Source organism: Molothrus ater, chromosome 3 (genome assembly GCF_012460135.2).
Source record: "Molothrus ater isolate BHLD 08-10-18 breed brown headed cowbird chromosome 3, BPBGC_Mater_1.1, whole genome shotgun sequence".
NCBI lineage: Eukaryota > Metazoa > Chordata > Aves > Passeriformes > Icteridae > Molothrus > Molothrus ater.
This window is the reverse complement of record NC_050480.2, coordinates 59,854,222-59,881,713: the sequence shown is the minus strand read 5'-3', so window position 1 is coordinate 59,881,713 and position 27,492 is coordinate 59,854,222. Positions and strand designations below refer to the sequence as shown.

At 36.9% G+C, this 27,492-nt stretch overlaps 1 protein-coding gene across 1 annotated transcript in view; it reads left to right on the top strand.

The window, feature by feature from the left end:
- LAMA2 (laminin subunit alpha 2) overlaps nucleotides 1-27,492 on the top strand; it is a 334,914-nt gene that overhangs the window by 103,701 nt on the left and 203,721 nt on the right. Inside the window, exons 5-9 of the mRNA XM_054514228.1 lie at nucleotides 15,743-15,922; nucleotides 18,079-18,168; nucleotides 20,325-20,442; nucleotides 22,137-22,315; nucleotides 23,971-24,070. Of these exons, the coding sequence (XP_054370203.1) occupies nucleotides 15,743-15,922; nucleotides 18,079-18,168; nucleotides 20,325-20,442; nucleotides 22,137-22,315; nucleotides 23,971-24,070 (667 nt within the window). The remainder of the gene's footprint in view (nucleotides 1-15,742; nucleotides 15,923-18,078; nucleotides 18,169-20,324; nucleotides 20,443-22,136; nucleotides 22,316-23,970; nucleotides 24,071-27,492) is intronic.

Here is a 27,492-nt window from a genome sequence, read left to right as displayed (position 1 = left end):
GAAAAATAAACAGAAACAAGTGCCTTGAGAGTATTTTGTTAAATTTTGTTCACTTGTTGCCATAGTACTTGGATGCTTGTGTTGTGTCCATTTTTAAATGCATACCTCAGGTCCCTTGAAACCTCCCCCAGTGTCCCAGTACTTTGCTGAGCTTGCCTCAAGCCAGTGATACCATGAACATTGAACTCTAGTATTTCCCAATGTTTGCATGCTAGTTTTCTCCTCTCCATGCTTGTCTGTTGGTGCGGTCTCAGTGGTTCACAGAGAAGGAAGGGAAGAAAAAGAGACTTAGAAATGGACTTTAAAGTGTGTTCTTCTCATAGCTAAATTTAGACTGAGAATGTCAATGCTAAGAGGACAGAGGGTAAGAATTTTGGAAGTACTCAAAATGTATTCAGTTGAAGACTAAAAATTTTGAGTTTATTTCTTTTTTTTCTTATTTATTAATGATACAGATACTACAGAGGTTCTAAAAAAAATTGCCTGAGAGTTTTTGAATTACAGTGTTGATGCTTCCTTTATAGTTCCTATTTTTAGATTGATCCTCTCAGTTCCTAACATGTATTAAGTATCTTATCTTTATTGCAAAATAATTTTCTAAAGTCTGAACTATTATTTCCCCTTGAGTAACAGTGATAGGTTTCAAATGCATAAGATGTAGAAAAGGCATCAACAGTAAAAAGTAATGCCAGTAATATCATGCCCTCAACTGCAATCACCCTAGGCATTTCTCATGAGTATGCTAAATTTCCATATATTTGACTTGCATTTCTGTACACTTCAGTACAGTACTTGTGGTTATGGCATATGTTGTCTTGTACCCGTATTGTGTTGCTATATTTTCAACGGAAAAAAAAAGCACCATATAGAAAAATAGGTAATAGTCTAATATTGATGGATGAAACTGTTCAGAAATTTAAGTGGATTCTACTTCCAGCATCACAGTTTAGACAAAGACATTAGGCAGAGACTAATGAATGCAGTCTGACTCAGAATCCAAAATAACTTGGATTTTGAACAGCTTTTTTCAGCTTGACGTCTGAAGAGGGAGAATAGCAATAATTTTAAGTAATTCAGATTTTTTCCCCAAACAATGACAGGCAAATTTTTATTTTGATTGACATTAATTGTTCCATGTGATGCAAAATGAAAACATTTTATTTGGTCATTTAATTTTTTTTTTTCAATACAAAGACAATGAATACAAATTTCACAAAACTGTGAATGGAGGACATGTGACAGTCTTTTTCTTAGAATGCAAAAGAAAACTTCAGCAAATAGAGATCTTATCAGATGCAATCCTTGCATCCAAGATGTTCTGCTTCCCAGGTTTTTAGCATACTTTGAGTCAGGCTGTCTAGCCATGTGGCACAGCTTCATTTTCTAAGAAATAATGAGTTTGGTTTTCTCTGGACTGAAATCCAAGTGTCCCATCAGTTTAGGATCTTTCTCATCCTGCTTTTCCATCTTAAAATGCACAGTTAGTTTTTTGTAGTGATTAGTAGTAGGGACAGCCAACAGGATCTGTACATATATGGTGCTTGTTATTAAAGATCTTTCCACTGAAGTCAACAGTGACCTTCAGATCAGGTCTGCCATGAAGGCTGTTAATCTCATTTTATTCAGTGTTGCATCACTTCAGAGGTTGAACAGTCCCTGCTTAACACTCCTTAAGTTACTCATTAGGGATTACTCATACTCCCTATTGATTTTGGTTTACATTTTCTTTGCATCCCCTCCCACCCCCACCTTCTGGCTACAGCAGCTTCAGGAAGACTTCTGCTCAAGCCATTTTTTTGGATATGATTTTTTTGGATGCCATTTGTATATGATTAGTCTCAGTGAAATGACTTGATGATAACTTCTACTTTTAAGTCATCTTTTTCAAGTGCTTTGAAAGGATGTAGCAGCCTAGAAAGTTACTTGTATCGACCAAGAAGTGATAGAACACTGATTTTCTTCCAGAATTTTGGCACATAAGCTTTCAGCTGCTCCAAACTTTCCAGTTAGAATAACTTCAAAATAAATGGTTTACAAAAAGAAATAAAACAGATTAGAGTTTTGGACAAAGATTTGGGTCTACTTAATTTTGTTGCTTTTAGGGTTTTGTCTTTTTTTTAAAATTTGGTTATTTGGCTTAGTACAACTAAACTTGAGTATCTGATCTGAGAAGAAAAAAGACCTTTAACAATGACTGCTAAATAAATGGATACATCTTAAATATTCTGTTTGCACAATGTTAAATTGCCTCACTAATGTGAAATTAACGTTTCCTGTTTTTCTAATAGACATTGAAAGATATGTGAAAGGAAAAGAGAAACCTTTGACATATGTGCTCGGTATCATAGGAAAGTATTGAAAACAGAATTTTAAATTACTTTGTTATGCACAATGGGAATTGTCTTTACAATAATTTATTAAAAACTTCTACATTTAATTTTGCAAGTTCATAATTTCAGACTTACATTATAGTAATATTCACTGCTATTTTTTGCCTAAGAAAAAGGAAACTTAAGTAATATTTTCAAGTTGATAGTTCATACTGAACTTGAGCTTCTGATATTTAATACTACAGAAAAAAGAAGGGATATAAAAATATGAAATGTACTTTGAAATTATCCTGCAAAGAGGAAAAAAATGTGCAAAGCTGAGTATAAGTAGTATTGCAGTCTCCCATTATTGTGTAAACAAGAGACAGGATATTTACTGGTACATTTGTGTGAGCCAAGCTGGAATGAAAGTTTCTTTTGTGTAGTTAGACAGCTCACTTTTCTGTCTTGGCACGTCTTCTCTCCCTGAGCAGAAACTGATTTTGTAATAGCTACCATTTCTTGAAAGAAAAGAAAAATGTATTAATCATATGAATCATAATACTTGAAAAGTAATGAAGTTGCCATATGCAAAAAACATACTATACAGAGCAGTCTTTCAGTGTGAAGTCAAATTGATTAGAATATTTACCTTTTTTCTTTAGCATCCATCGTTAATTGACCACAATGCTTACTGAAAAGAGAAATGTTACATGTCTTTATGTAGATCTGTGACAGATTTTCCAAATTTTAAAAGGAAGATTCATGCCTGTAAATGTAGTTTATAACTCAACATACTATTTCAGCATTCCAAAGGGAACTGGTATGCTTAAGTGTTGGTATTTACTTGAATGACCCGAATTTATCTTGTTGGGATTGGTAGCAGAGTTTTGGACAGTAATAGATTTCATTCTCACAGCAGAGCAAGAGTAGTGGGTATTTGGTGAGGGGTTTTTGTCTTCTGTTTGATTAGAGGAACTGAAGACCCATTGTGGGTGGGAATTTTTTCTTTTTTTGTTTGGTTCTTTTTGTTTGAGTTTTTTTTTGGTTGGTTGGTTTTTGTTTTTTTTTTTGTTTTTTTTTTTGTTGGCTGGTTGGATTTTGGATTTTATATTTTTAAATTAGATGTTACTATGGAAAATTACTGGGCAAAAGAATAGCTTAATTGTCAAAAAATGATTTTTTTAAAAAGGACAAATTGGTTAAAAGCCAGGTGGACTATGTGAAGGAGTAACTTTAATCACTAAAATCTCATCGAAGCAGGGAGATATGAATATATCAGCCTGAGGCCAAATGTAGGTGTGCTTTCATATCAGTGGAAAAGAAAGGAGAAGGAAAAGGAAAGAAAAGAAAAACCAAGCAGCATAGTTTACTTGGAATTTTCAGTTTAAATGGAAAATGTTACAGAAATTCAATAGAAGGAAAGTTAGTCAATTAAACACTGTGGACCAATGGAAAAATGACTCAAAATTCAAACTACTCAAAAATCAAATTATTTGATTGAGGTCTGGAGTTTAGAACATTTAAATGAAGAAAGCAGAGAGATAGTCTGGGTAAGTAGACTATGTAGACAGTCTTGGCAAAGAAACTCTCTGTCAAAAAAAATTGGTATATCATGCCTGAGGAAGAGTAGGTAAAGTAAGGGCTGCAGTACTACTTAATCAAGGTGGTGAGACTATGTAAGGAGGCTCTGAAGCAAAAAAAAGGAAAAAAACCCACTATAGTTAAAAAGGAAACTATTCTTACCTTCCCATAGGCTGGGTAACTGTCACAAAGACTGCTTTTTAAATCCCTTTGAATGTTCTTTCATGAAGCAATGTAATGGTGCAACTAAGATTATCGGATGCAACTCAAAATGTTGTGAGAAGAGGTGCAAGGCAGAGATGGCTCAAAATACTGTTATTTAAAGACTGTTCTGTAAAATGGCAATTATATTCTCACTGTTTAATATTAAGAAAAATTTGAAAGAGAATAGCAAACTATAAAGCAATCTCTGAGGGTAGAAATATATTACTATATATCCTCTTTTTAAATATGTAGGAGTTTATGCATGCTATTTGCAAAAAAAGAATAAATTTTAGAGTATCCAAAAAGGTAACAGCATAAAGTACCTGAGTGTTAATAGGCTTTAGAAACTGAAAGACATCATTTAAAAGCAAGGAAAACAGGAATTTTGCAAATTAACATAAAATCATAGTAAGGCAAAAGAAGAGTCAAGAACCGAACTACTGCCTTTTCCTACCAAAAAATGTCTGTGCAGGAGGCCTAAAAAATCCAAAGAGAAGTGTTTTCAAGCACATCAGAATAATAAAGCTGATAGCCAAGTGGGATACAAGAGGCCTGCCAAGGACAGCAAATCCACAGCAGGTGGATTCTGTGGCTTGAGCTTCCTACGGAGGGACATAACAAAGTAGCCACAGTAGAGCTTTTCTTTGTTTTCGAAGTTGGAGGATCTTCTGAAGGAAGAACAGATCCAAAAGAACAGTTTAAAAGCCATGGCAGATTTGTTCCCCAGCTTTTATTGCTGATCACATTGTGGAGGATATCCCTGTGGTCATTTGGGGTCAGCTGTCCCAGCTGTGTCCCCTGCTGACCCCTTAAGCACCCCCATGCTCCTCACCAAGGGAGGCAGGGTGAGAAGTAGCTGGAATATCTCTGAGTTATCAATGCTGTTTTTGTCACAGACTTAAAGCATGGACACACATAAGATGCTGTGAGGAAAATTTGTCCCAGCAAAAACCAGCACACTAGTTGACTATATGAATCATTTTATATCATGTATCATAACTGAAATCGGAAAAATCTGGGCATTTGAGAGTTTGACAAAACCCTGCCAAGTGCAGGTTTTTTTAAATTAAAGTAAGCACTACTACTTTTGTAACTTTCCAACAATTAATCATGATGAGAGCAAAGAACAAAATGCACATTTCATGCATATGATTCTTTAATCTCCTGTGTTTTACGGAAGATTTCTGATTACATTCCTGGCCTGGACTGTTCATTGTGTGCTACTCAGAAGTGGATTTTTTCCCTCCCCTGACTTTTCTTTCAGTAGCTGCTGTAAAATATCTCTGAAGTCTGAACAGGTCAGGTTCACAGTTGGAGAGATATCAAAGTTTGTTGTATTCTACAACTGAATGTCCTATTTAATCTTTCTTTTTAAATCATTATAAATGGTTTTAAAGGAAATGAATGCTTACCATTCACAGGGATCCCATCTGGTTTTCAAAAGCATTCACCAGTGTATGTTCCAAATGACATGACACAGGTTTTGCTAGAACGTTGAGTCCAACACTATACAGTAATTGTAATGAACTTTTCCATTACAAAAAGACCCAAAAAAGTTTTGTAAAATTGCTTTAGTCTAAAATACTTCAGAGTTGTGGTTCAAAACAAGAACGTTGCATCAATGTAAAGCATATTACCACAGTTTATTTAATGATAACATTCAGGAGCAGATGTACTTGTTTACTGTTTGAACAGCTTAAATCTTCACATTCTCCCTCTTTTACATCAGCAGTTGTTTTTGGCAGCAGTTTGCAACTGCTTACAGCTGTTAAAAGTTCCTGTGGATTTTCTTTCTACTGGTCACGATACTGTATTGGCAGCAATTTGTCTGTAATTCCACGGTGGACTCCACAGTGTATCTCATTCAGGAGGGAAAATATAGTGTGAAGTGCCATGAGTTTTTAGGATAATCATACAATGCATATAAGGGAAATCATCAAATCTTAATAGGAAAGAGGAGATGGGTATTGTTTGGGTGAGTTTTTTTTAATATTGTTTGGTTTGGCATACTTAGAAGCCTTTTAGTTAAATCTGAGGATGAGAATGCTTTTTATTATAATGTCCAAGAAAACATAACTTTCCTTTTTTGTGATTTATTTGAAATTACTTGTCTCATTTATGGTCATTGACCAAGAAGAGGTGTACTACTTTGAGGAGTAGTAAAGAAAAAAATATACTTTTTTTGTAATGTCATGTTACTTCAGTGCTTTCTTAAAAAAAAAAGCATAATTTGTATTTTAATGTGTTTTTTGAGTAATTTTGGAGAATGTGTTTAACAGACCACTACATTTCATCCTTTAAGCAAAGAGGTGGTCATGTTTAACTCAGTAATGCCTAAGTATTTCACCTCTGCTTGATCAGAACTCAGACTAACATAATTTTCGTGCTTTGCAGCTTGAGTTGCCATTGGCATCAGCACAAAATACCTTTTTGCTGTCTTAAGAGATGAAAGCTCACTTCTAAGTGCACTTAGACGAGCCAGTAGAGCACAAACCATCGTGGTTGTGTACAGTACTCCAGACCTTGCATCTTGTCTGAGTCCCCATAGGCTGTGGTAGGCATAACTGTTACTGAAACTGCAGCTCGATGCAATGTTTCTACTTAAGTAAAACAGTTACAACAAGAAAACAAAAACTTGAATTATATAAATACACTTTCAAGGTAATCAAGTTTCTTATTATTCTGTGATTTATTATTAACTATTGCTCTGACAATGAGCAGTCTGTTTACAAGTATGCAAGATGATGTCTTTGACAAATTGTTTTTTGTCCAAAAATGACAAGCATGAGAATTTCAGAAGCCATAACAAAGCAGTGGTTTGAATAGGCAAGTGAAATTGGAAAGAGAAAAATGACAAAAGCAAGTTAATCAAAACTGAAGCAATGAAGCCCTATTTAGTTTAAGCTGTAGGGTATAGATGTCAATGACACAATAGTATTTGCTAAACAGTTTGTTAAACTGACATTTGCCTGTATTCTTAGGGGGAATGAATTAGTTGAGATACAATCTGACATGCATAGCCCTTGACATTTTAATGCAAGTTTAAGCATTGCATTTCAAGCAGCTCTTGTAATCATTAGTGAGGCACAGAAGGGAGTTGTGCTTTCACTTACTAAAGCACTAATTTATTAAGATAGTGAGATGTTTATTAGAAATATAGCAAAATTTGCCAAATATACCATTTCTTATACACTATTATTATAAATATGTATTTATGAAAAAAAATTTGATGCTGAGTTCTGGCATAGGCTTCCATCTAGTATTCCAGTTGTGAAATCAACTGTAATGATAGATTAGGTCTTGCAGTAAGAAAACTCACAGAAATTTTGTCTTTAGGGATTAAATATGAGATACCAAGAGATTAATTAATCAGCAGTAATTTTCCATCTACTGCAAATGAGCTATTTGCAACAGATAATTAAAGATGGTATTGCTTAGGAGAATTATGAGAGCTACTGAATCACCTGTTGAAAAATTTATTTTCAGCATTGTTCATCTTCATATTGATGTGCTTGCATAACTTGAAAATGTAAATCATGGGGTACTTTTCCCATTAGATCATTTTAATGCTGACATTTCTGTCTTCTCCACTCCTGATTATCAAGTTCCAAGACCTTTTGTGCAGGACAGAAACTTTTCTTTCCTGTATGCTGCTCTTGGACATTAGACTTTAGTGAAACACTGATCTTTCTTGACAATAGTTTAGGGTCAGACTACTGCCTTACACAGAGCGCCAAGGTTGAAGCCCACAGTCTTGAGATAATGTACAAAATAATCTACTGAGTACTTGAACACAGGAGTTCTTTACCACTACTAGCTAAAATTATTGTAGGACGATGTTCCCAGCCCATCCTTGTAACAAATTACACTAAGTAGCTTTCTCTTTTTATGAAAGAATTAAGTCTTCCAGTTTATCATCAGTGAAAAACATACTAGTGGTTAGTGGTGCTGTTTTCTTGAAAAGAAAGTGAGCAAAAAACTCCATGTCACACAGACACACAGCTGGGGTTTTTTATATCCTACAAACAGCTTGAGATTGATTGCACTCAAATTGCTTGGCAAAGTAATGGGCTTCAAATACCAAAGCTCTAAGTAGAAAAATGCACCACTTGGATTCATACATGGGTATTTTAAATTTGTATGAGAGCATGGTACATACTTAAAATTCTTTAAAACTTTGTTAAAGTGTGGTAATTTTAAGTAACTCAGCAGTTGATGATACACATTAATGCCAAATGGCAGCATTTTCACTGTTGCTTTAACAGAGGCAGCTAATATGATTTGGATATCAGTTTGTGCCAGAAACACACACAGAAGGAGGGGTGGAAAGTGTGGTTTGAGGTGCTCAGCTGTGATGGTGAGGCACAGTCTGGGCACAGTCCTCAGCACTGGCTGCCACGACTGTCCCAGTACAGCAGAGCCCTCAGTTCAGGCCGAGTTCCAGAGCCAGGATGCAGATTTTAACCTCTGAGACTGCAAGAACTGTTTGGACCTTGCTGAGGTTGAGGGAGAGAGTGTCCTTGCCTGCAGAATGGGTGATGTGTTTGGGTGTTTGTGTCACCAAGTAAAGGACTGCAGAAGGATGTCAATAGACATCCATTAGACTGCACAGGATCAGAGGTGACAAAAATGAGTAACTAAGTTTTATCTGACACTCTGCAGCCTGAAGCCACAACTGTACAAGAGAGAGGCAGGCAGAGTCTGTGCCTGTTGTTTCAGAAATGGAGATTCCCTTGATGGTGAAGACTGCAAACTGGTGACTTCTGACACCAGGAGAGGGGCCCCTTCTTTGCCTGCAGATGGGCAGCTACATGACAATTCAGTACCTGGTAGCATGCAGGCTAGCAGCAGTGAGCTGAGAGCTCTGTTCAATGAGATGTGAGCCAGCTGTGCCTACGTAACCCAGGAGCATTGGGAGGAAGCTGAGTAAGGGCGTGCACTAAGTGGTACGTAAGGTAGCAAGGTGCCCTTGCAAGCAATGAAAGCCAAAAGTATCCTGGGCTACATTAGTCCAAGAGTCACCAGCAGGTTGAGGGGGGTGCTGAGAGCACATGTGAAGAGATGAGTCCTGTTCTGGGCTCCTCAGTAATAGATAGACATGGACATGTTGGAACAAGTCCAGGAAATGTTTGGGAAGACAAAGACTTGGAGAGTCAGTCCTCTAAGTAGAGGCTGAGAGGACGGAGTTTGTTTAGACTTGAGATGTCCCAGGGAGATTTTGTTAACATTTAAAAAGTATTTGATGGGGTGCAGATTAATACTTTCCTCTATCCTGAAGACTTATTGCAAGTAAAGTCTAAATAAGTCATTGCTCATCAGTATTTGGGACTTATCTACTGCCAGAAATAGTAAAAAGTTTCTTAGGCTGTCTGTCACTTCTTCTTGGCAGAAACCCAATAAAATGTATTGTGAAATTCTAGTTGTAGGTCTCATCATCACCTGGCTGGAGCACATTGCAAGCCCTTTCAGGTGTCCTTGTTACAGAATAGGATTGGATGGATCCAAGTATTTCCCAGTATCCAGACCCAGCAGCTGAGAAACGTTACCTTGATAATTAATACCAACCTTTAAAGGATGTTGGAAAAAGTGACACTACAGGCATGACAGAAACAAGGAGCTGTTTAGGAATGACTGAGTGGCTTATGAAGGAGAGGCACTGTAGATATAACAACGTAAGAAAGTCAGCAGAAATAAAATGGTATATTGGATCGCTGTGAACTAAAATTCAGCACCTAAACTGGGACAGCATAACTTTAATGTTGTATCAGCAATTGCCCAGCGGTGTGGAACTGAGCTATTCTTGTTGAAGGAAGACTAAGAATGTAATATCAACCTTCTACAACCCTTCGTCAGACTCTCTAGGTGTCACAATAAAATGTAGTGCAAAAGAGTATTTCTTAAAAACCTGAATGTTCTCAGTGCAGCTGAGATGGTTTAGTTGAAAACAGAGTGCAGATCCTGGTCCAAATAATTAACTGTCAAATAACTATGTAATTATACACACATGCATGCTACATTTTAGAATGGTCCCAGAAATCATACATCATATTTAAAGTGTAAAACAAGGAAAGATAATAGATATCAAAATTAACTGGTGTTATTTATATCTTTTCCTGCAAATGAGGCAAAGAAGTAAGAAAATAAGTTCCAGCAAATGAAATGTTAAACTGCAATAAAGATGTGAAAAAGATTCTGAGTGACTGAGTTGAAGTAAACCTTTTTTCAGACACATCAGATTCAAGAAATCTGCCAGAGAATTGGTGGGCTGAGAGATGATCAAAGAGTGTTCAAGAAAGATAAGGTCATTGCTGAAAAGCTAAATTAATGATTTGAATTGGTTTTTTCTATAGAGACTGTCAGGAGGGTTTCTGCACTGGAAACATTATTTACAGGAGAGGGGTTGGAGAAACAGTTGCAAACTAGATTGTTAACTGAAGAGGTGCAGAAAAAATGGACAAATTGAGTAGTGAAAAGGAACTCAAGGCTAAAATACGTGAATTATAACAGTTGTTATTTAACTCCTCACTGTCAGATATTCTCAGTAACTGAGGAGCATGGACCGTCAAATGAAACACTATTTTTTTAGTAGCATTCCTTAGTCATCCAGGGAAATTACAGATCTGGAAGGCTGATACATGTATTTTTCTACCAGCTCTATTCTTCATTTCATTTCTCTACTACTTATTAGCAAAGCTAATTAGTAGTAGAGAAATGAAATGAAGAATAGAGCTGGTAGAAAAAATACATTTCTTTGTTCCAATTTCAGAACTGGAAGTATTAAGTGAGTTTAGTATGAGGCAGATCTAAAACCAGCAAAGGAAGGATCTTTTTCCCTACAACATGTAAATGAGATGAGAAAATCCTAATTAAGTGATGGTGTAGATATTAAAAAGTGACTTGGATTAAGGTGAGACGGAGTTCATGGAAATACTTTGAGGCTTGCCAGATGCATAGAAACTACCTATAGCTCAGCAAACCCCTGAGGAAGTATTATGTATGCTTGCCTTCATCTTACTGTTAGCATGCTGGCTTGGATGCTGTGTGGGGCAGACTACCAAGCTGGATAGGTCTTTTGGTTCTGACATGGTCCAGAGATTCCAGTGTACTTGAGATGTCCTTTGAATGTCCCTGTTGTTCAGCATTCTTGCAGGCAATCTAAAAAATTTGAAAACTGTGTAATAGCAGCATTTGTTGGTAATGCGAAATTTAAGATAGAATTTGTTCTATTAGCAGCTTATGATACTGCATGAAAAATACTATATGAAAATGAGTGTTGCTAAAAGCAGAGTAATAAATGTAAGAAGAAAAAAAGAATTATATATGAATGCTGATGGGCTAGTCTTAGACTAAATTCTCTTCAGAGTAGAGAACTTGTAACATCCTCCACAGTTCTCAGGTAAGAAAAAGTTGATTTATCATCATACTGAATTTTAAAAATTAAAATATATTGACTGCTCACAATTTTCTCAAATGAAAAATTAAAATACTTTCAATTAAATAATTATGAGTTCCAGGTTTAAAAGGAAAAAGAAAACAAACAAACAAAGAACAACCCTGCCAGTGACAGTTATGTTTGTTGGTTTTTTTTAAGACACGTATTTCCTCGCGCTGGGACAAGGGTATGTAGTGATGAAAAACATAATGGTTGAAAAAGAGAGTAGAGCTCTAATACAGAAAAGGGCAATTGGTAGATATTAAACACTATGAGTCAGATTCATGCTGTAGCTCAGGAAGCCTTTACACTGATTAGTCAGAGGAAGTGATCATATTCTATTAGAGGGATCAGTGTTGAAACACTCTGTTCCTTATAGTCTTTCATAACTGTTTTCTTCTGACCTCTGTTGGAGATTCCTAAAGATTCCATTTGTTGAAATATAGTCATGGACAAATGCCTTGTTAAGGAAAAGTATTCTTTAGTTGAAATCAATGTATCTTTCATTTAGAACCCAGAATTATGATTATTACTTCAGTCTCGGAAATGGTAAATAAAAGTTGTCCATAAAACCTGAACAAAACTTAACATTGCTCCCCCTAGATTATCCAAGTTGTAGCAGCCCAGTGTAAAGTATTAATGTTTTCCTGGAAGGCTGAGCTTTGGATCTGTGCTCTGCTGCAGAGCTGTGGAGTGGCTCACAATGCAGCGTGGGCGCAGCTAGCTCAGGCTGTAGCTGATGTGTGCAAGGGGGGCCTAATCTTCGCTGGAGCTGCGTGTGGAGTACTGTGATGATCTTATATGGCAGAGGTGTAGATGCTTAGTGAGGATTGTGTTCACTGGGACAGTTTTCAAGTACAATTCAAAAATACTTGGAAGGCAGGGGCCACATTAGAGTCTTGACTGAAAATGCACTGTGTCCTGGGAACAGTGTCTTTCAAACAGGTGCAAGATAGTGGGGGGAGATGAAAAGAGTAAGTGTGCTCCGGAAAAACTCAGTGATGTCTTATTGGGAGAGTCATATTGAAAATATTGTACATCTAAACCTATTTAAACTTCTTTAAATATAGACTCTTAGTGGTTTTTTTTTTTTTCTGATTAATGACAGATGTTCCTAAAATATTCTTAATTTCTTCCTTATTCTCTTTTCAAGGAGTAGGAACAACTTGGTTGGACAGTTTTCAAGTTGATTCTACATGTTTCTAGGAAGAAATGAATGATTTCATCACAGATGTTTATAGGAGGAGAAATAATTTAGAGTAATTAATTTGCCAATGTAAAATTTTCACTTCAGATTCATTTGATAAAACTATCTAGGTTTGAATTTTCTAGTCTCAGTGTCATTTGCTGTACATACTTGAGCAATTAATACCTCTGGTTTTATTTTCTTAACTTACATTTTAGTTCTGTAAAACTATCATTTCAAGGAGGTGGTTTTTTTCCCCCCATCAGTGTCCGAAGATTAAATTTGTTGTTTTTAAAATAATCAAATGGTATGACTGCTGATTATCAACTATGTCATTTGTGGTCAAGCTGTGTCTGGGATTAATATTTTCAAGTACTCTGTGGGTACTTCTTTTGATACATGGGATCTCACCTGCATCTTTCTCTCCCCACTCCCATAATCTTTATTTTTGCCTTTTTGAAGAGATAGTCAGATTGCCATGATGCTTATTACTGCCATGGTGCTGTTGTTCTATCAGCATGAGCAAGGCTCTACTTTAGATTTATTTCTTCTTTATCTCTGAAATATCACAGTTCAGTGTTTAGTATTCTATTGCTTTAAACCATAACTCATATATGTTTGCTGGCAGTATAAAAGAAATCTCTTGGATTCTGTTTTAAAGGAAGGCAGTGATAGTGTGAAAAAATACTCTGAAGAAAGATGTTTCCTTGCTCACAAGTAAATATTATGCAAAAAATCTTCAGGCATGTGTTTTTGCTAAAATTCTCCTTCATTTGGAAAGATCTGTCAATTTCCACTTGACTTGTTGCCACCTCTTCAGGCTTCCTTTGAAGTTTTCACTCCACACATGTTCTCTCTCTCTTCACCAGGGATTTGATCAGTTCTCTAGCCATGTGCTTTTGTCCTATTTGTAGCCAGACATTTCTCATTCAGGACCTCCTCCTTGCTTCCTCTGAGGTTTTTTTATAACCTTTTGTTTGCACCATGTCTTTCTCACAGCATTTTATTCTGTTTGTTTCCCGCCATGTCCTTTAGTTACTTGTAGTCAGGAGCAGAACTGAGTCAGAGCTCCGTGACTGTGTTGTTATGATCTGAGTAGGAGGAATTGGCATCACCTGTTACTGGAGGTAACATAGCAGAAACCCAGAGGTGCTGATTGATACACAGGCAAGGTATAATTGCTGGCTGCTCCTGGCAGAGTTGTTCCCAGTGATTTGGTGTACCTGTAGATACAGTGAAGCAGAATGGTGGTTGTGATGAGATGTACAGTTTCCCTCTTGGCAGTAAAAATCTCAGTATCACAGATTTGTTGGGGTTGGAAGGGACCTCTGAAGAGCATCTAGTCCAAGTGCCCTGCCAAAGGACAGTCACCTAGAGCAGGTTACACAGGAATGCACCCAGGTGAGTTTTAAATGTCTCTGGAGACGGAGATTCCATGACCTCCTTGAGCAGCCTGTTCCAGTGCTCTACCATTGCCAATGTAAGAAAGTTCTTCCTCAATACTGAGGTGAAAGTTCTTGTGTTTAGAGACCTTGCTTCTTGTCCTAACACCACTGAAAAGTCTGGCACCTCTTGACACCTGCCTTTGAGATAATTAAGTGAGTTGATAGTATCACATAGGCAATGCAGGACAGTAGTTGTTCCATAAGTCTATCCAGCACTTCCAATAACTCCAGGAAACAAGAGCTGCTGCTTTCCTGGGAGCAGTAGATTTACAGTCTCTTTCCTCAGTGTGAGGCAGCCACTGCTGAGTGAGTTCCAGCTGGTCTTTGGAGTGCAGCTCTTTGCCTAAACCAGCAGTGATAAGACCATGTTCAATGACAGAAAATGGCTGTGTGGCCTGACCTCTCATTCAGAGCACTGAGGTATGAGGCAACACATGTTAATTGCAAAGAATAAATAATTCTCATATTCATTCCAATATTCTGCACATTTGGCTTAGCATCTGAGCATTCTTTCAGTGTACCAGCCTGTAATAAAAATGCCCCAATTAAAATTTAACACTTGAGAATACAGGAAAATTAATGGTTTCTTTCCTCTCTCCCTCTAGGTGCTCATTAACAGTATTTTGCTATACTTGACATGCTTCTTCTTGTAGGCCTTTTCCAAGAACAGTTCTGTAGCAGCCCATCTGCTTTATTTAGTTGATTCAGAGCTAATGTGTGCCATGATCAGCTACAAACGCAGAAGGGGAAGAAGATGTCCTATTTTTTGTTGCCTTGCCCTTGATGCTTCAGCTGGGGTCAGAGAGTCCCTATGAAAGAGCCACAGAGCTTACCTAGATTTCTAGACTTTAGTATGGGGCAGGCAGAGAAGGGGGAGGTAATCTTTACAGAAACTATAGTGTAGGCAGAGAGTGGTGTTGTCTTTGGAAAAACAAATGCTAAACAAAGTTCTCAGAAGGGATAAAGACTTTCCTCCGGGACCAGGTGAAAACAGTTGCAACCCAGGAAATTGCTTCACCTTGCTGAGAACAAGATTCAAAGGAGAAGATGTGAAAAGAGACAGCGGGGAAGAAGAGGTGCTTATGAATGCTGATTTTGTCTCATGTAGGTGTTGTAGTTTTCAGTATTTCAAAAGTTCAAAAGCCTTTTGATGATGATCGCTTTAAGAGGTGCAAACTGACTCCTGTTGAATTCTGAGTCCCATTGCAAGTATACATTCCCTTAACTCAAAATTTCTGAGCCCATCTAGTTGTATGATTAACTTATTTCAGACTGGGGGAGGACAAGTGAATTGCCTGCAGCATAGACACTTGGTTCAGGGACGGGGTACACATATGAAGTTTGTAATGCAGTCTTTCTGTAGCTGATGACTTTCCTTTGCTCTAAATGTTTTTATTATAAAGACTCTTCATAGCTGAGGTCTGTGAACATATGGAATATTTTGAGGGGAATCTACTTTCTAAGGATAGAAGTTATTCTGCATGTTCAAATGCGTTAACACAATGCCTGTAATGATATTTGTTGGCCTAATCGTGACAAAATTGATGTAATGTAATTCCTTACTGCTTTAATAATTTTTCAGATTCACACTTCTCTAATTAATGGACGACCTAGTGCTGATGATCCATCACGTGAATTACTGGAGTTCACCTCTGCTCGCTTTATTCGCCTGAGATTCCAGAGGATACGGACACTAAATGCTGATTTAATGATGTTTGCACACAAAGATCCAGCTGAAATTGATCCCATTGTTACAAGGAGGGTAAGTTCTGGCAAGACAGTAGAAAGACACGTGTAGAAGTTATCTTACACTTGTAAGTGCTGTACCTGCCTTTGTTTGCCATAGGAGATTTTGGGAGTTGATGATTACCTGCTGTTGTCTTTCAAAATCCTGGTGTTGGAGAATTCCCTGTGCACTCTATTTTGTTATCTTCTCTAGAGTAGAATTAGCAATTTTACATTTTCTGCTTAATGGTGTTATTAACATAAACACCCAACTCCTCTGGCTGCAGACATTTGGATGTAGGTGTTTGGCGAGTCTTTGCTGCTAGAATCTCTTGTCTCTTTTGCTACTCAATCCTTTGCTACCTTTAACGTGCCTTGAACACTCCCTTTGAGTAGAATTTGTACTTGTACTATAAGCAGTAATAGGGCCTGAGTGCAACACTTTTAGCATTTTCGTATGATCGAGGGCTGCAGTAAACATTTTGTGCTTTGCTTTAGCTTAAAAGAATGGATACAGCATTTAAACTCATACCATACCCAGTCTGATCTTTTCCACTGTGCTTTGTGTATGCACACCCCTGTCACTTCTTTCTGCAGTCTTTACTTCCTTTCTAAGCCGTATCTCCCTGTTGTCCGGCTGATCAAATGTTGTGTATTATTCTTGGGTTTTTTTGTTTTCCTCTGATTTCTCTACTAAACATTCTCAAAACCTCTGATTTTTCAGAGTTTTTTCTACTAAGCATTCTCAAAAAGTGGTCTGGGGGATATATAATATTCCTCTTTTTTTATCACTTCCTCTTCCTGTTGGTCATCACATAGTATGGTAACCTGTCATATAATGTGGTAACCTAACTTTCCAAAACAAAAATAAGTTCTGTTATGAATGAGGGGTGTACCATTATTCTTTTGTTAATATCATTTGTCAGTGGTGGCTAAGTGCTAAGAAAATTTGCATCTTCTGTTCCCATTTCTGGTTTTCATTTTCTTGTCTAGATAGAGAGTGCTGGCTATTTCTGAAAGTCTGGAACAAGCCATTTTGTTTTGAATTTGCAACCTAGAATCTCTTCCAGTTGAGTGCAGTTATTGCAGCCTCACTAATCATGAATACTGTATGTCTATGTTAAGTGGACATCTAATAATCTGATTCTAAGCCAGTAGAAACACAAAATTGAATTAGCACTTGAAAAATTACTCTAAACTCATGAAAACTGAGTGCAGGACAATACACTGGTTACTCAAACCAACAAAGAACTGTAACTTCTGTGTGAGATCTCTCCATGAAGCATCCTCAAAGGATCAAGTAGAAACTGAAACTTGCCACCCTTGTCAGGAAACAAAGGGTAGCCACAAATTATACATTTTCTTTGTGTTGGAAGTTTAACTAAGAGTGATTAGGGTTCTCATTTTGTTTGATATATTTATTTATGATCTGATAAAGAGGTTGGACACTGTAATAGCAAAATTTGCAAATAGCACATGTTTTGTTTGATTAGCCAGCTGTGAATATGTTGCAGGACCCTTGTTGAAACAGAAGACAATGAATGAAATTCACTTTTCACAGGTTTTGTAATATAAGATTATGAATATCTTTGTATCCTTCTTTCTGTTAGGGCTCCTAATCCTCACCAGAGAAAAAAGAGAAATGGCCAAATGGTGGAAAAACAGGTCAAAAGTACCTAAATCTCAGTAATAAAGACTGTTTAATGATCATTGAAAGGCCAATAGTGAAAAACAGTTCTTCTTTCCACAGTTCAGTGAATGCCCAAATTAGACCCAGCTAAGGTGAACAAAGGTGTTTCATCGGATTTTTCCTAGATTTTCTCCTTTTCCCATCATCATGCCTTTTTCTTTTCATATTTTCTGAAGAGAATAAATTCTACAGCATTTGACTTTTCATTATCCAGTGTGCATAGAGCCTTTTCCTATTCTCATGTTTTTGTATGCTGTGTATAAATTGACATGGCTTTTGTGACTTCAAACAAATGGAACTGTGCCAATTTACACCCTTTCTTTCACTCAGCCTGAATCTGTTGATCAAGACACGGCTTGGATTTCACTGTCTGCTATATTTGTAATAGATCAAAAAAGAAATAAAACAGGACCTGACAGTTTTGTCACAAAAAATGAATTCTGCAATTTGGCACCTGCATTTTAGAATCCACTTAGCAATTCAATTTCTGTTTTGTCTTACAGTATTACTATTCTATAAAAGACATCTCCGTTGGAGGCATGTGTATATGTTCAGGCCATGCTAAGGCTTGTCCACTGGATCCAGTGACCAATGTATGTATTTTTTTTTATTGTGCCTTATTTATAGGGTGAAATATGAGGAAAAAAACCCTGATATTGATATTCTTCAGTGTTCTGTGAATTTATGTCTGTTTTTCACCTAGAAGAACAGTCAGAAGCAGTGCAAGAATGAAGCAGTGCTAGCAGCCAGGATAATAAACATTCATACACTGTCAGCAGAGACTTTCCTGAAATGAAAGAATAGGTTTCAGATAATTCATATTGGAAGTTTCCTAGGAAAAACAGAAATCTGGGTTACACTATGTAGCTGTAGAAATGAGCACTAACAGCCAGTCTTTCTTTTCCTTCTTGATATTAATAAAGATATTTCCTAAATGATTGTCAAATATTTAATTGATGCAAACAAATGATGGCTCTAGAATGGTGCATTGGCTATGTAGGGAGTATTGATTGAATGATCAGTTAAGCCAATCTAGAAAATCATGGGCTGTTTATATTATCTTTCAACTTGTAACTCTCTTTTTTTGCACAAAACTAATATAATCAAAACATAACCAATATAATTAATATAGAAATACATTTTTTTTACTGATTGTCCAACTCTTTGCACCCATTATCACTAATAGTGAATTTCCTGTTTACTATTACATGTCACAGTGTGGGATCTCTTCATGTACTATTTGATTAAGTAGGAGCTTTACAGGATTTAACTGAAAATCTTATTTGTATGTGGCATTAAGCCCTTATGTAGGAAATAACTTTAAAAAATTATAAAAGCTTATAGATAATACATTTAGAGTTCTAAGCAATTTCTATGGATCCTTGTAAAAATTGAGCAAACTCCTTGGTTTAACCCTGCTGAGAATTTTCTGTAATGACATGTACAGCAAGTTTGAACTGTTGTTTTAGATGCCCTTAGTGATGAAGCTGCAGCATTGTCTCTGTGCCATCTGTTAGAATCAGGCCTGCCTCGGAAAATAAGTGCTGCTACTGAGATTAATGCATACTTCAGATAATTTGGCTACTAAATAAAATGAAGCCATTTTGACAAGTGTGATGTCCTGTTTTGCAGGATGTCAAATGTGTATTTGTTGTCTGACCAGGATAAAAAATAGTGTAAGTGAAACAGCTCAAGCCAGAAGAGATTTGGAGGTTTAACTGTCCAGGGATATTCTTTAGACTGAGCCATGCCAAAATAGGCTTATAAACATTATGACTGTACTTGTTAGCAGAAAGAATCTTTCCCTTAGCATTACAAGGAATAAACTTGCTGGAATTTACTGCCATGCTTTTCTGAAGCAGTCCTTGAGTTAGCCTTGTTTTGCAAAATTTATGCTTTGTCCTGTGAGCCTTGGAGTTTCTCTGGCTCGCTGGTTTGACCTTATATGGCCTCACAAGGACCACAGAGAATCCCCTTCACTAAATAACTATCGGGAAGGCAATTTTTGCTTCTCATTTCTCCAAACTGCATGGTTTTTACCTCTTTCAAGCTGCCTCTGTGGCTCAGGGAGTTTGGGTGTTCCCAAATATTTCAGTAATATTTTCATGCTGGGACTAAGGTGGTCTTGTGGAGAACTGTAAAGTTACTGAAAGGCTGGACTTCAGCTCATCTATTATTACTTTAAACTCTCCTGCTATCCCTTCCATAGAATTAGTTACACAATTATAAGGTTACATGATAAGTTGACTTTTCCAGTCAAAAATATCAAGTATAAAAAAAAGGCAATTTGTATTGGATCAGCTAACAGAATTGATTTCATTCTGAAGCAGCAGAATTGCTGCATCAAAGAGAAGGGCAGAGAATGGCTTGTTCCTTCAGGGGTCAGATCAGTTTTCCTGTATCCAAGGGCTACCTGTACTTCAGCTTATTTGTTTTATTGGGGAACTTTCCCATCGTCCTTTCTTTATCCAGTTGGAATTATATTTTCCTGCATTCTTAGAATCTCCTTAGGTTATCTGACCAGATGTCTTCTTTTGCTTTGTGTCTGTTTTCTTCAAATAGAGTTATAGAAGTTAAACACACTTGATGAATGCAGGATGCATAAACGAATACAAATGAATAAACAAAGGAATTACAGAGTAGAGACATCCTTAATGTTTTCATAATTTGAACTGGAATGCATATTATGTACATGGACAGATTTTTCAAATCATCACATTTTGTAAATATTTGTTTTTCTTTAAATTAGAAATCCGTCTGTCAGTGTGAACACAACACATGCGGAGAGACATGTGATCAGTGTTGTCCTGGTTTCCATCAAAAGCCTTGGCATGCTGGCACTCTTCTGCATAAGCATGAATGTGAACGTAAGTTGAAAGCAGCACAGAGGAGAAAATTTCTCACAACTGCTACTGAAAACTGAAATTGGGTCCAACGTGATTTTGCAGTTAATTTGGTTTCTAACCACATTGGTTTATGAATAACATTTGACTTGATGTTATTCACTTAATTAGACTGACTCAAAAGACTTTGCAGAAAAATTACAAGTAGAGTTGTAGTTTTACTGAACTCAGAATATTTTATTGTAACATGGTAATATTTGGGGAATGCTATATCAAAAAAAATTTCTTGTGTAGTTCCTATAATCATGATGGTTTTGTTTTGATAAAATAACAGGGCTGTATCCTGGTAAGTAAAAAAAATCTCTTTACAGGTTTTTCATTATATGAAACTTTACTGGTTTAATTTCTTTATAAATGGCATTTTTATGTGTTATAATGTTAATCTTTGGTGAAACAAAATATTTTTGTATGATCAAAATGCAAGTTGATGTCTGATTTTTTTTTAACAGAAAAGACAATGTATCCAGTTTTCCAACATGGAATGTAAACATACCTTGAGATATCAACTTCCCACAGGGTTGAAATTTAATTTTCAGATTTATTATAGTAAGGGTAGTTATAATTGAACTTTAACATCTTACTTCCAAAGGTGACATACCACTTATATTTCTGAACATAGTAAAATCTAATGCTACATTACACTAAATATTTATTCATTTCTAGGATTTCAGCTATAATTTTATCATGAGTGATTAAGAATAAATAAAGAGGAACAGATATGCCCATATTTAGAGTAGCCATTGCTTATTTGTGTCCTTTAAACTTTGGTCACAGTGGTCTTTGTTTTAGTTGGGACTGTGTGCACTGGGAATGCATTATGGAATGAAGGCAGGGTACGTTTAATTTCATGTTAAATTTTTAAGAGACACTTAGACCCTTTTCAATCCCCAGTGTATTGTTGTACTGTCTTGGTGGAAACAGTTCCCTGGGATCTGGTTCAGATGTAAAGAGAACACATCTCCACAATGTTGACAGGCTTTGAATTTCTCTTTATGATGAAATTATTGTTTAATACCACGGGGAAAGGGACAGTGAGCTACCTTGTTTTCACTGCAACAGATTATTAGATTATCTTTCTTGTATTTGGACCTGAAGTCTAGAGTTCAGATACAAATGTCAAAAGAAGATTTAAGATTGGGAATCCCTTTGTTCTTATATGCATATGTGCAAGTGAGATGTTTTTAGGATGTCTTTCAGATTTTATCTGAATCACTTTAATTTACTCATACCATTGTGCTGCTTTCCTTACAACTCCTCTTGTATTTTAATTTAGATGACCCCTTCGTGAACTGTATGTGTATGCAAGCACAAAAAGCTTTCTCAGTTATCAATTTAAACAAGAAAAAAAAAAATCAAACAAACTGAAACGAACCAGGAACATCATAATTAGACTGTGTCTGTCAGCCTCTGTATTCCCCAAGACAAAATATTGAGGAGAAAAAATGCAACTTTGCTTAATTCAATTGAATTTCAGGCTGTGCTCGTAATGGGACCACGTTGCCTTTGACAAAAGAAGTAGTAAATGAATGCTTGGATATGCTTTTACGATATATAAAGAACCAGTGATAAAATACTGAATGGCTCTTTTTTTTATACCTCAGTAGCAGTGGGGCATCCCCAGTGGGAAAGTATTTGCTAATGCTGTCCTTCCCTTTCAGCATGCAACTGTCATGGGAAGACTGAGGAGTGTTACTACGATCAGGAAGTGGCAGACAGGAACCAGAGTTTGAACATCCACGGGCAGTACCTCGGCGGTGGGGTGTGTGTGAACTGCTCCGGCTACACCAGCGGCATCAACTGCGAGACCTGCCTGGACGGGTACTTCAGGCCAAAAGGGGTAAGCGCCCGCTCCCGCCGCCCTCTGCTGCAAAGCTCGCTGCTCAAACCATCCCTTCATCAGTTTACCTTACTAAACAGAGCTTGGGCTGCCATTTCGTGAAGGTTAACTTCCAAATCTGACTACAGTGCAACGGCTGCTTTTCACAGCTGGGAATGCATAAAGTTAACGCTCGGAGAAATAGGAAAGTGAATTGTGTTGATATGAGAGAATGCACTTGAGGTCAGGGCCTCCAGCTAGTGTTTCAATTTAATTTAAAAGAGGATATGGTCCTGTAAACAGAACTTCTGCCTCAGTAATGAATTTCAACTTTTCTTATCAAAATTCAAAGAAATATTGCTGTATTTGGTATTGATGAAAGAGAGACTGTAATTTCTGTTTTTTAAATGCAATGTAGAATTAATAACCACTGAAATTCCACAGTGTTTCATGAATGTCTTTAAATTTCAGTGCAGTGGAAATTGCTTTTTGTATTTCATCGTATAAGACTGTATTTTCGTCTAAGTGGAAGCTGTCAAAAGATGAATCTTATATTAGGTTGTATTGTCAATATGAGCCATTCCTGTGCTTTAGACAGCTACACTATTAGTGTGAGCTTGAATTGCTTATATTTCATCTGTATATTTTCAGATGGGTAAATAATGGCCTTTAGTCTGATTGGTGTTCAGTCCTCAAAGAGAGAACATCAGCAAATAGCAGTAATTACAGTTTCCCTGATAGACTAGATTTAGCCTTGCAACTTGAGAAAAGGAGCACTGAGAAACAATTTCTTCAACAGCAGGGCACTTACTTGATATTTTCCTCTGTTTTAAGTTATCATCCAGCTAAAAGGGATTTGATATATATGTGTGTATTTGTACAGTATATCCATACTATCTGTATGTATCTAGTTAATGCGGAACTTCTAATTTATATTCCTAGTGTGATATTAGACCAAGGTTTAAGTTTGGTTGAGGTAGCCTCTCAAGAACAAAAGGAAATTGTTCCATTGTTTAATGTTCACTTTTCTTCACTTACTCACCTTTTTTCTCTCTTACTGACTAGCTAGCATTAGTTAGTTTTTTGAATCATGTTGACCAGAGCAACTGATCTTGCCAATATTAATTTAGGTAGTAAATGCTTAAAATCTACTTTGTTACATTTAATGATTTTAATTATACAAGGTTCTGTTATCTGTACACCTGGTATTCTTTTAGCTGAATACATATTTGCATCTAACTCACTACATATTTCTAAATAAAAATCCCAAATGTAACTTTAATTGAATCGCGTGACCTAGAATCACTTATGTTGAAAGGACCCCTAAGATTGAGTCCAACCCTTAACTTAACACTAAACAATGTCCTTGAGTGCCACATCTAAACATCTTTTAAATGCCTTTAGGTATGATGACTCCACCACTTTTTGGGACAGTCCATTCCAATGTTAGACAAACCTTTTTGTGAAGAAATTTTTCATAATATCCAATCTCTGGTGCAATTTGAGGCATTTTCTTCTTGTCATAGTCTGCATGGACTATTTATCAGCTGTCTCATTTTTCTTCAGGTACAAGCCACCTATACAGAAGTCATTTTCTCCTACTTTTTAAGATGTGAATAAAAGTTTCCAAGTATTGAAGGGAAGGTTTTTTTCTTCTAACATCTTTATTTTTTTAGGTATTGCCAGAAAACCCAGATCCATGTCAGCCATGTTCCTGCGATCCAAATGGGTCTTTAAATGATACCTGTGTCAAGGATGAGAAACATACAGAAGGAGGTAAGATCCCTCAAATATAGGGATGTCAAAGATGAAGATCAGAAATGGTGAAAGAAATGTTGAATCACATTTTTGGTATCTTTAACAAGAAAAAAACCCAAAAGGTTTGGTTTTGGTTTGTTGTGGTTCTTTTTTTAATTTTACTCATGCAAACAGTAATCTAGCTGCATTGTTTTCATTTTTTTTTTCCTTTTTCTTTTATTTTTTTTTCCTTTTTTGAAACTCATACTCCTAATTTGTTGAAGCTTCTTTCAGATTCATGGCTGGGAAACTTGTATATGTTTGGAAGAAAATTCCCAGTGGAAAATATTGAAGAATTTTGGCATTAAAGAGCTTTCTTCTTTTATCACGGAGATTAAAACTCATGCAACAGTGATGTTTGTTATATCTTCTCCTATCTAAGCATATTTCCATTTGAAATCTAAAAATTATTCTCAAAAGGTATTTACTTGCTTTCTGTGTTATTCATGTAGGATTACAAGATACTTACCATAGCCCTGTAAAAGCTCTCTTCACATAGACAGTGAACTGTTCATTGGGCTTTGGAAACAATGAATTGCCTTTTTTTTTTTGCTTCTTTCATTGTAAAACATCTGAAAATACTGTAGGAAGACAACAAAACTCAAGGTCGGTTCTTAAGAGATTTATAAATTGGGCTAATTACAATCTATTGATGAGATGTAGCGATCCTTTAAAATAGAGATCAATAGAACATAAAAGCAATATGGCAGGGATGCAAAGACAGGGCCCATAATCTGCTGTAATAACCATGTTCTGATTGCGCCAGTTCAATAAAATTATACTGATTTACTGTCCCAGTGGTGTCTCTGGTGGGTTGGTCTTGGCCAGCTGAAGCTGCCCACCCAACCACTCTCTCACTGCCCTGCTCAGCAAAACAAAAGATGAAGCAGCTCATGGGCCAAAGTAACAACCAGGAAATCATTTTCCAATTATCATCCTTTATTTGGGGAAAGTTAACTTAATTTATTGCCAATTTAAATAGTTTCAGATAGTGGAAAAAAAACTACCTATTAAGTATACACTTCTTCCTCCACCTTCTTTTTTTTTCCCCAGACTCAACCTCACTTCTTCATTCCAGACTGCTCCTCTACCTGTTCCCCCAGTACCGCAGGTGATGCAAGATTATAGCAAGCAGGAGTCATAGTACTGGTCATAACAGTTCCTTTTTGACACTCCTTCCTCCTCACACTTTTCCCGAGCTTCAGTGTTGGTGCTTCCCATGGACCTACATCCTTCACAAAAAAAAATTTTCTCTACCAGCAGCTCTCCATGGGATATTTCTTCTTCAAGAAATATCCAACATTTCCTTCATGGAAATGCAGTGTGGATATCTGCTCCAGCCTGGTTTCCTCCAGGGGCTCCAAGGGTGTATCTGCTCCGGACCAGGAGCTTCTCTTTCCACTCCTTCCCCTTCTCCATTCTCTGACCTGGCTGCCTGAGGGTCTGTATGCCCTGTTGGGAGCTGTCTGTGTCTGGCACAGCCTTTTCCTCACAGAGGTTGCCCTTGCTGCCCCCTCCCTGCTGCCAGCACCTGGGCATGGATACCTAGAGCAGTGTATCACGTGGAGTGATATGAGAGACAGTAGGAGCAGAAGGGAAGATGAATCCCAAAGCTGGCAAAAACACAGCAAGGCTCTTCAATGCCTGTACCAAACCTATGGATGAGACTAAAACAGGTTACACATGACAGACAATACAACAAAGGAACCTCTCAGACTGTGATTTTGAGATGGGGAATGATTAATTCAAAAAAATATGATGTCCCACTTGCATGTTACACAGCTGCTTGGTCTCTGACTCCTGTCACTGCTGAAGTCTTTCTTTTCACACCTTCTTTTCTGGCCCCTGGTGTGGGTCATCTTCCTGGGGCCTGGCAGCTGATCAGCACTTAACAGGCTGACAGCTCCTCTTTCACAAGAAGAGGAAAGCAAAAGGATAGAGACATTTTTCTGTCTTGTTTGTCAGTAATGGTGTCCTTAGGAGCTCTCAAAATGTCTTATGCCTCTGAGCATTCAGCAGATCTAAACTATCTCATGGTTGCTTTCTAAATCTGCTTATACTTTCTGAATCTGACAAGGTGGTACTGTACTTTGACACCTTGCTATGTCTCCTTCTGCCTTTTCAGTGCTCTGATCTTCTTTCTGGCAAATTCTTCTCTTGCCTCATTTGTGAATATCTCTAGGAAGAGAATTAAGCTCCTGTTTGGATCATTAACAGTGTTTTTCTAGAAAATCTATAAGCATGTCATACTAACATGTTGAAGATAATATCTTGATTATTTTTTTCTGCTTTTCCACCTTGTACTTTTATTGCAGGTAGCCAGTCCTGCTCATCTGGCCCCAGGCATTCAAAGAAGCTGTTGAATGCTCTAGTTTCTCCAGTCCTGAGGACCAGAGTTCTTTTGTTCTCTTCACAAAATGAAAACTCTCATCTTTTTCTGTCTTGACTGTAACCAGCTTTTTCTCATCTACCTGAAATTTACCTCATGCTTCTGTGGCTGGTTGGAGGCCTGTTGCTTTTGAGCATGTTAGAGTACTCCTAATTTCTGTTGAATGTGTTATTGGCAACACATAAATGAATTTTTTTCCTTTATTCCTTTCTAAACTCATTGCTGCCTTCTGCTTCCAAGTTATTTACTGTGGAGGTTATTCTGTCTGCTTAAACTATTTATTCTCATATGTGACAAGCACAATTGTTGTTTAGATAACTGCCATCATGTAAGAAATTCCCTCCCCACAGTAGTCCATGCATTTGTTCTTGGGACCAGCTGTCTGTGTCCTGCCCAGTCTTGGAAGTCTAATGAGAAGTGGACACTTTGCTCTGTCTGAACAGTGGCCAGAGGATAATTTTGATATCTATCTTATTATTTTTCTATTTTAACACTACAACAACAAAAATAAGCTAGCTCTACATATATCTGGGCATCAAAGCTATTCTGCCTACAATGGACTTGCTCTTTGTTCTTACTGTTTATTTGCCTTTTTTTTTTACTTGTACTAAATAAGTTTCTAGCACATTAGGAAAAGTGTTTACTTCCCGCTCATTATGTTTATAGTTCTTGAACTAGTCACATATTTGTAAATGTAATGTCTTATTCAACAAAAGAGACACAATAATGTGGGTTGAGAGGAAAAGCCTTTCTAATATTTCTTTTAAGAAAAGATTCCTGTGGTAACAGAAGAGGTTGTTTTAGAATCAAGAGCGAGTCTGGATATAATTTTTAGCATAAAACTATCCTGAAAGAACATCGCTTCTTCCCTTTTTTCCCTCTGACATTTGTATTCAGTACACTGATAAAATTCTTTTTACTGCATACTGCTCACCCTGGGCAGCAATTTAGTTTGAAGCACTGGTGAGTGTTCATAAAGGAAAAGCTGGAAAGCATGGTCTGTCTGAAGGAA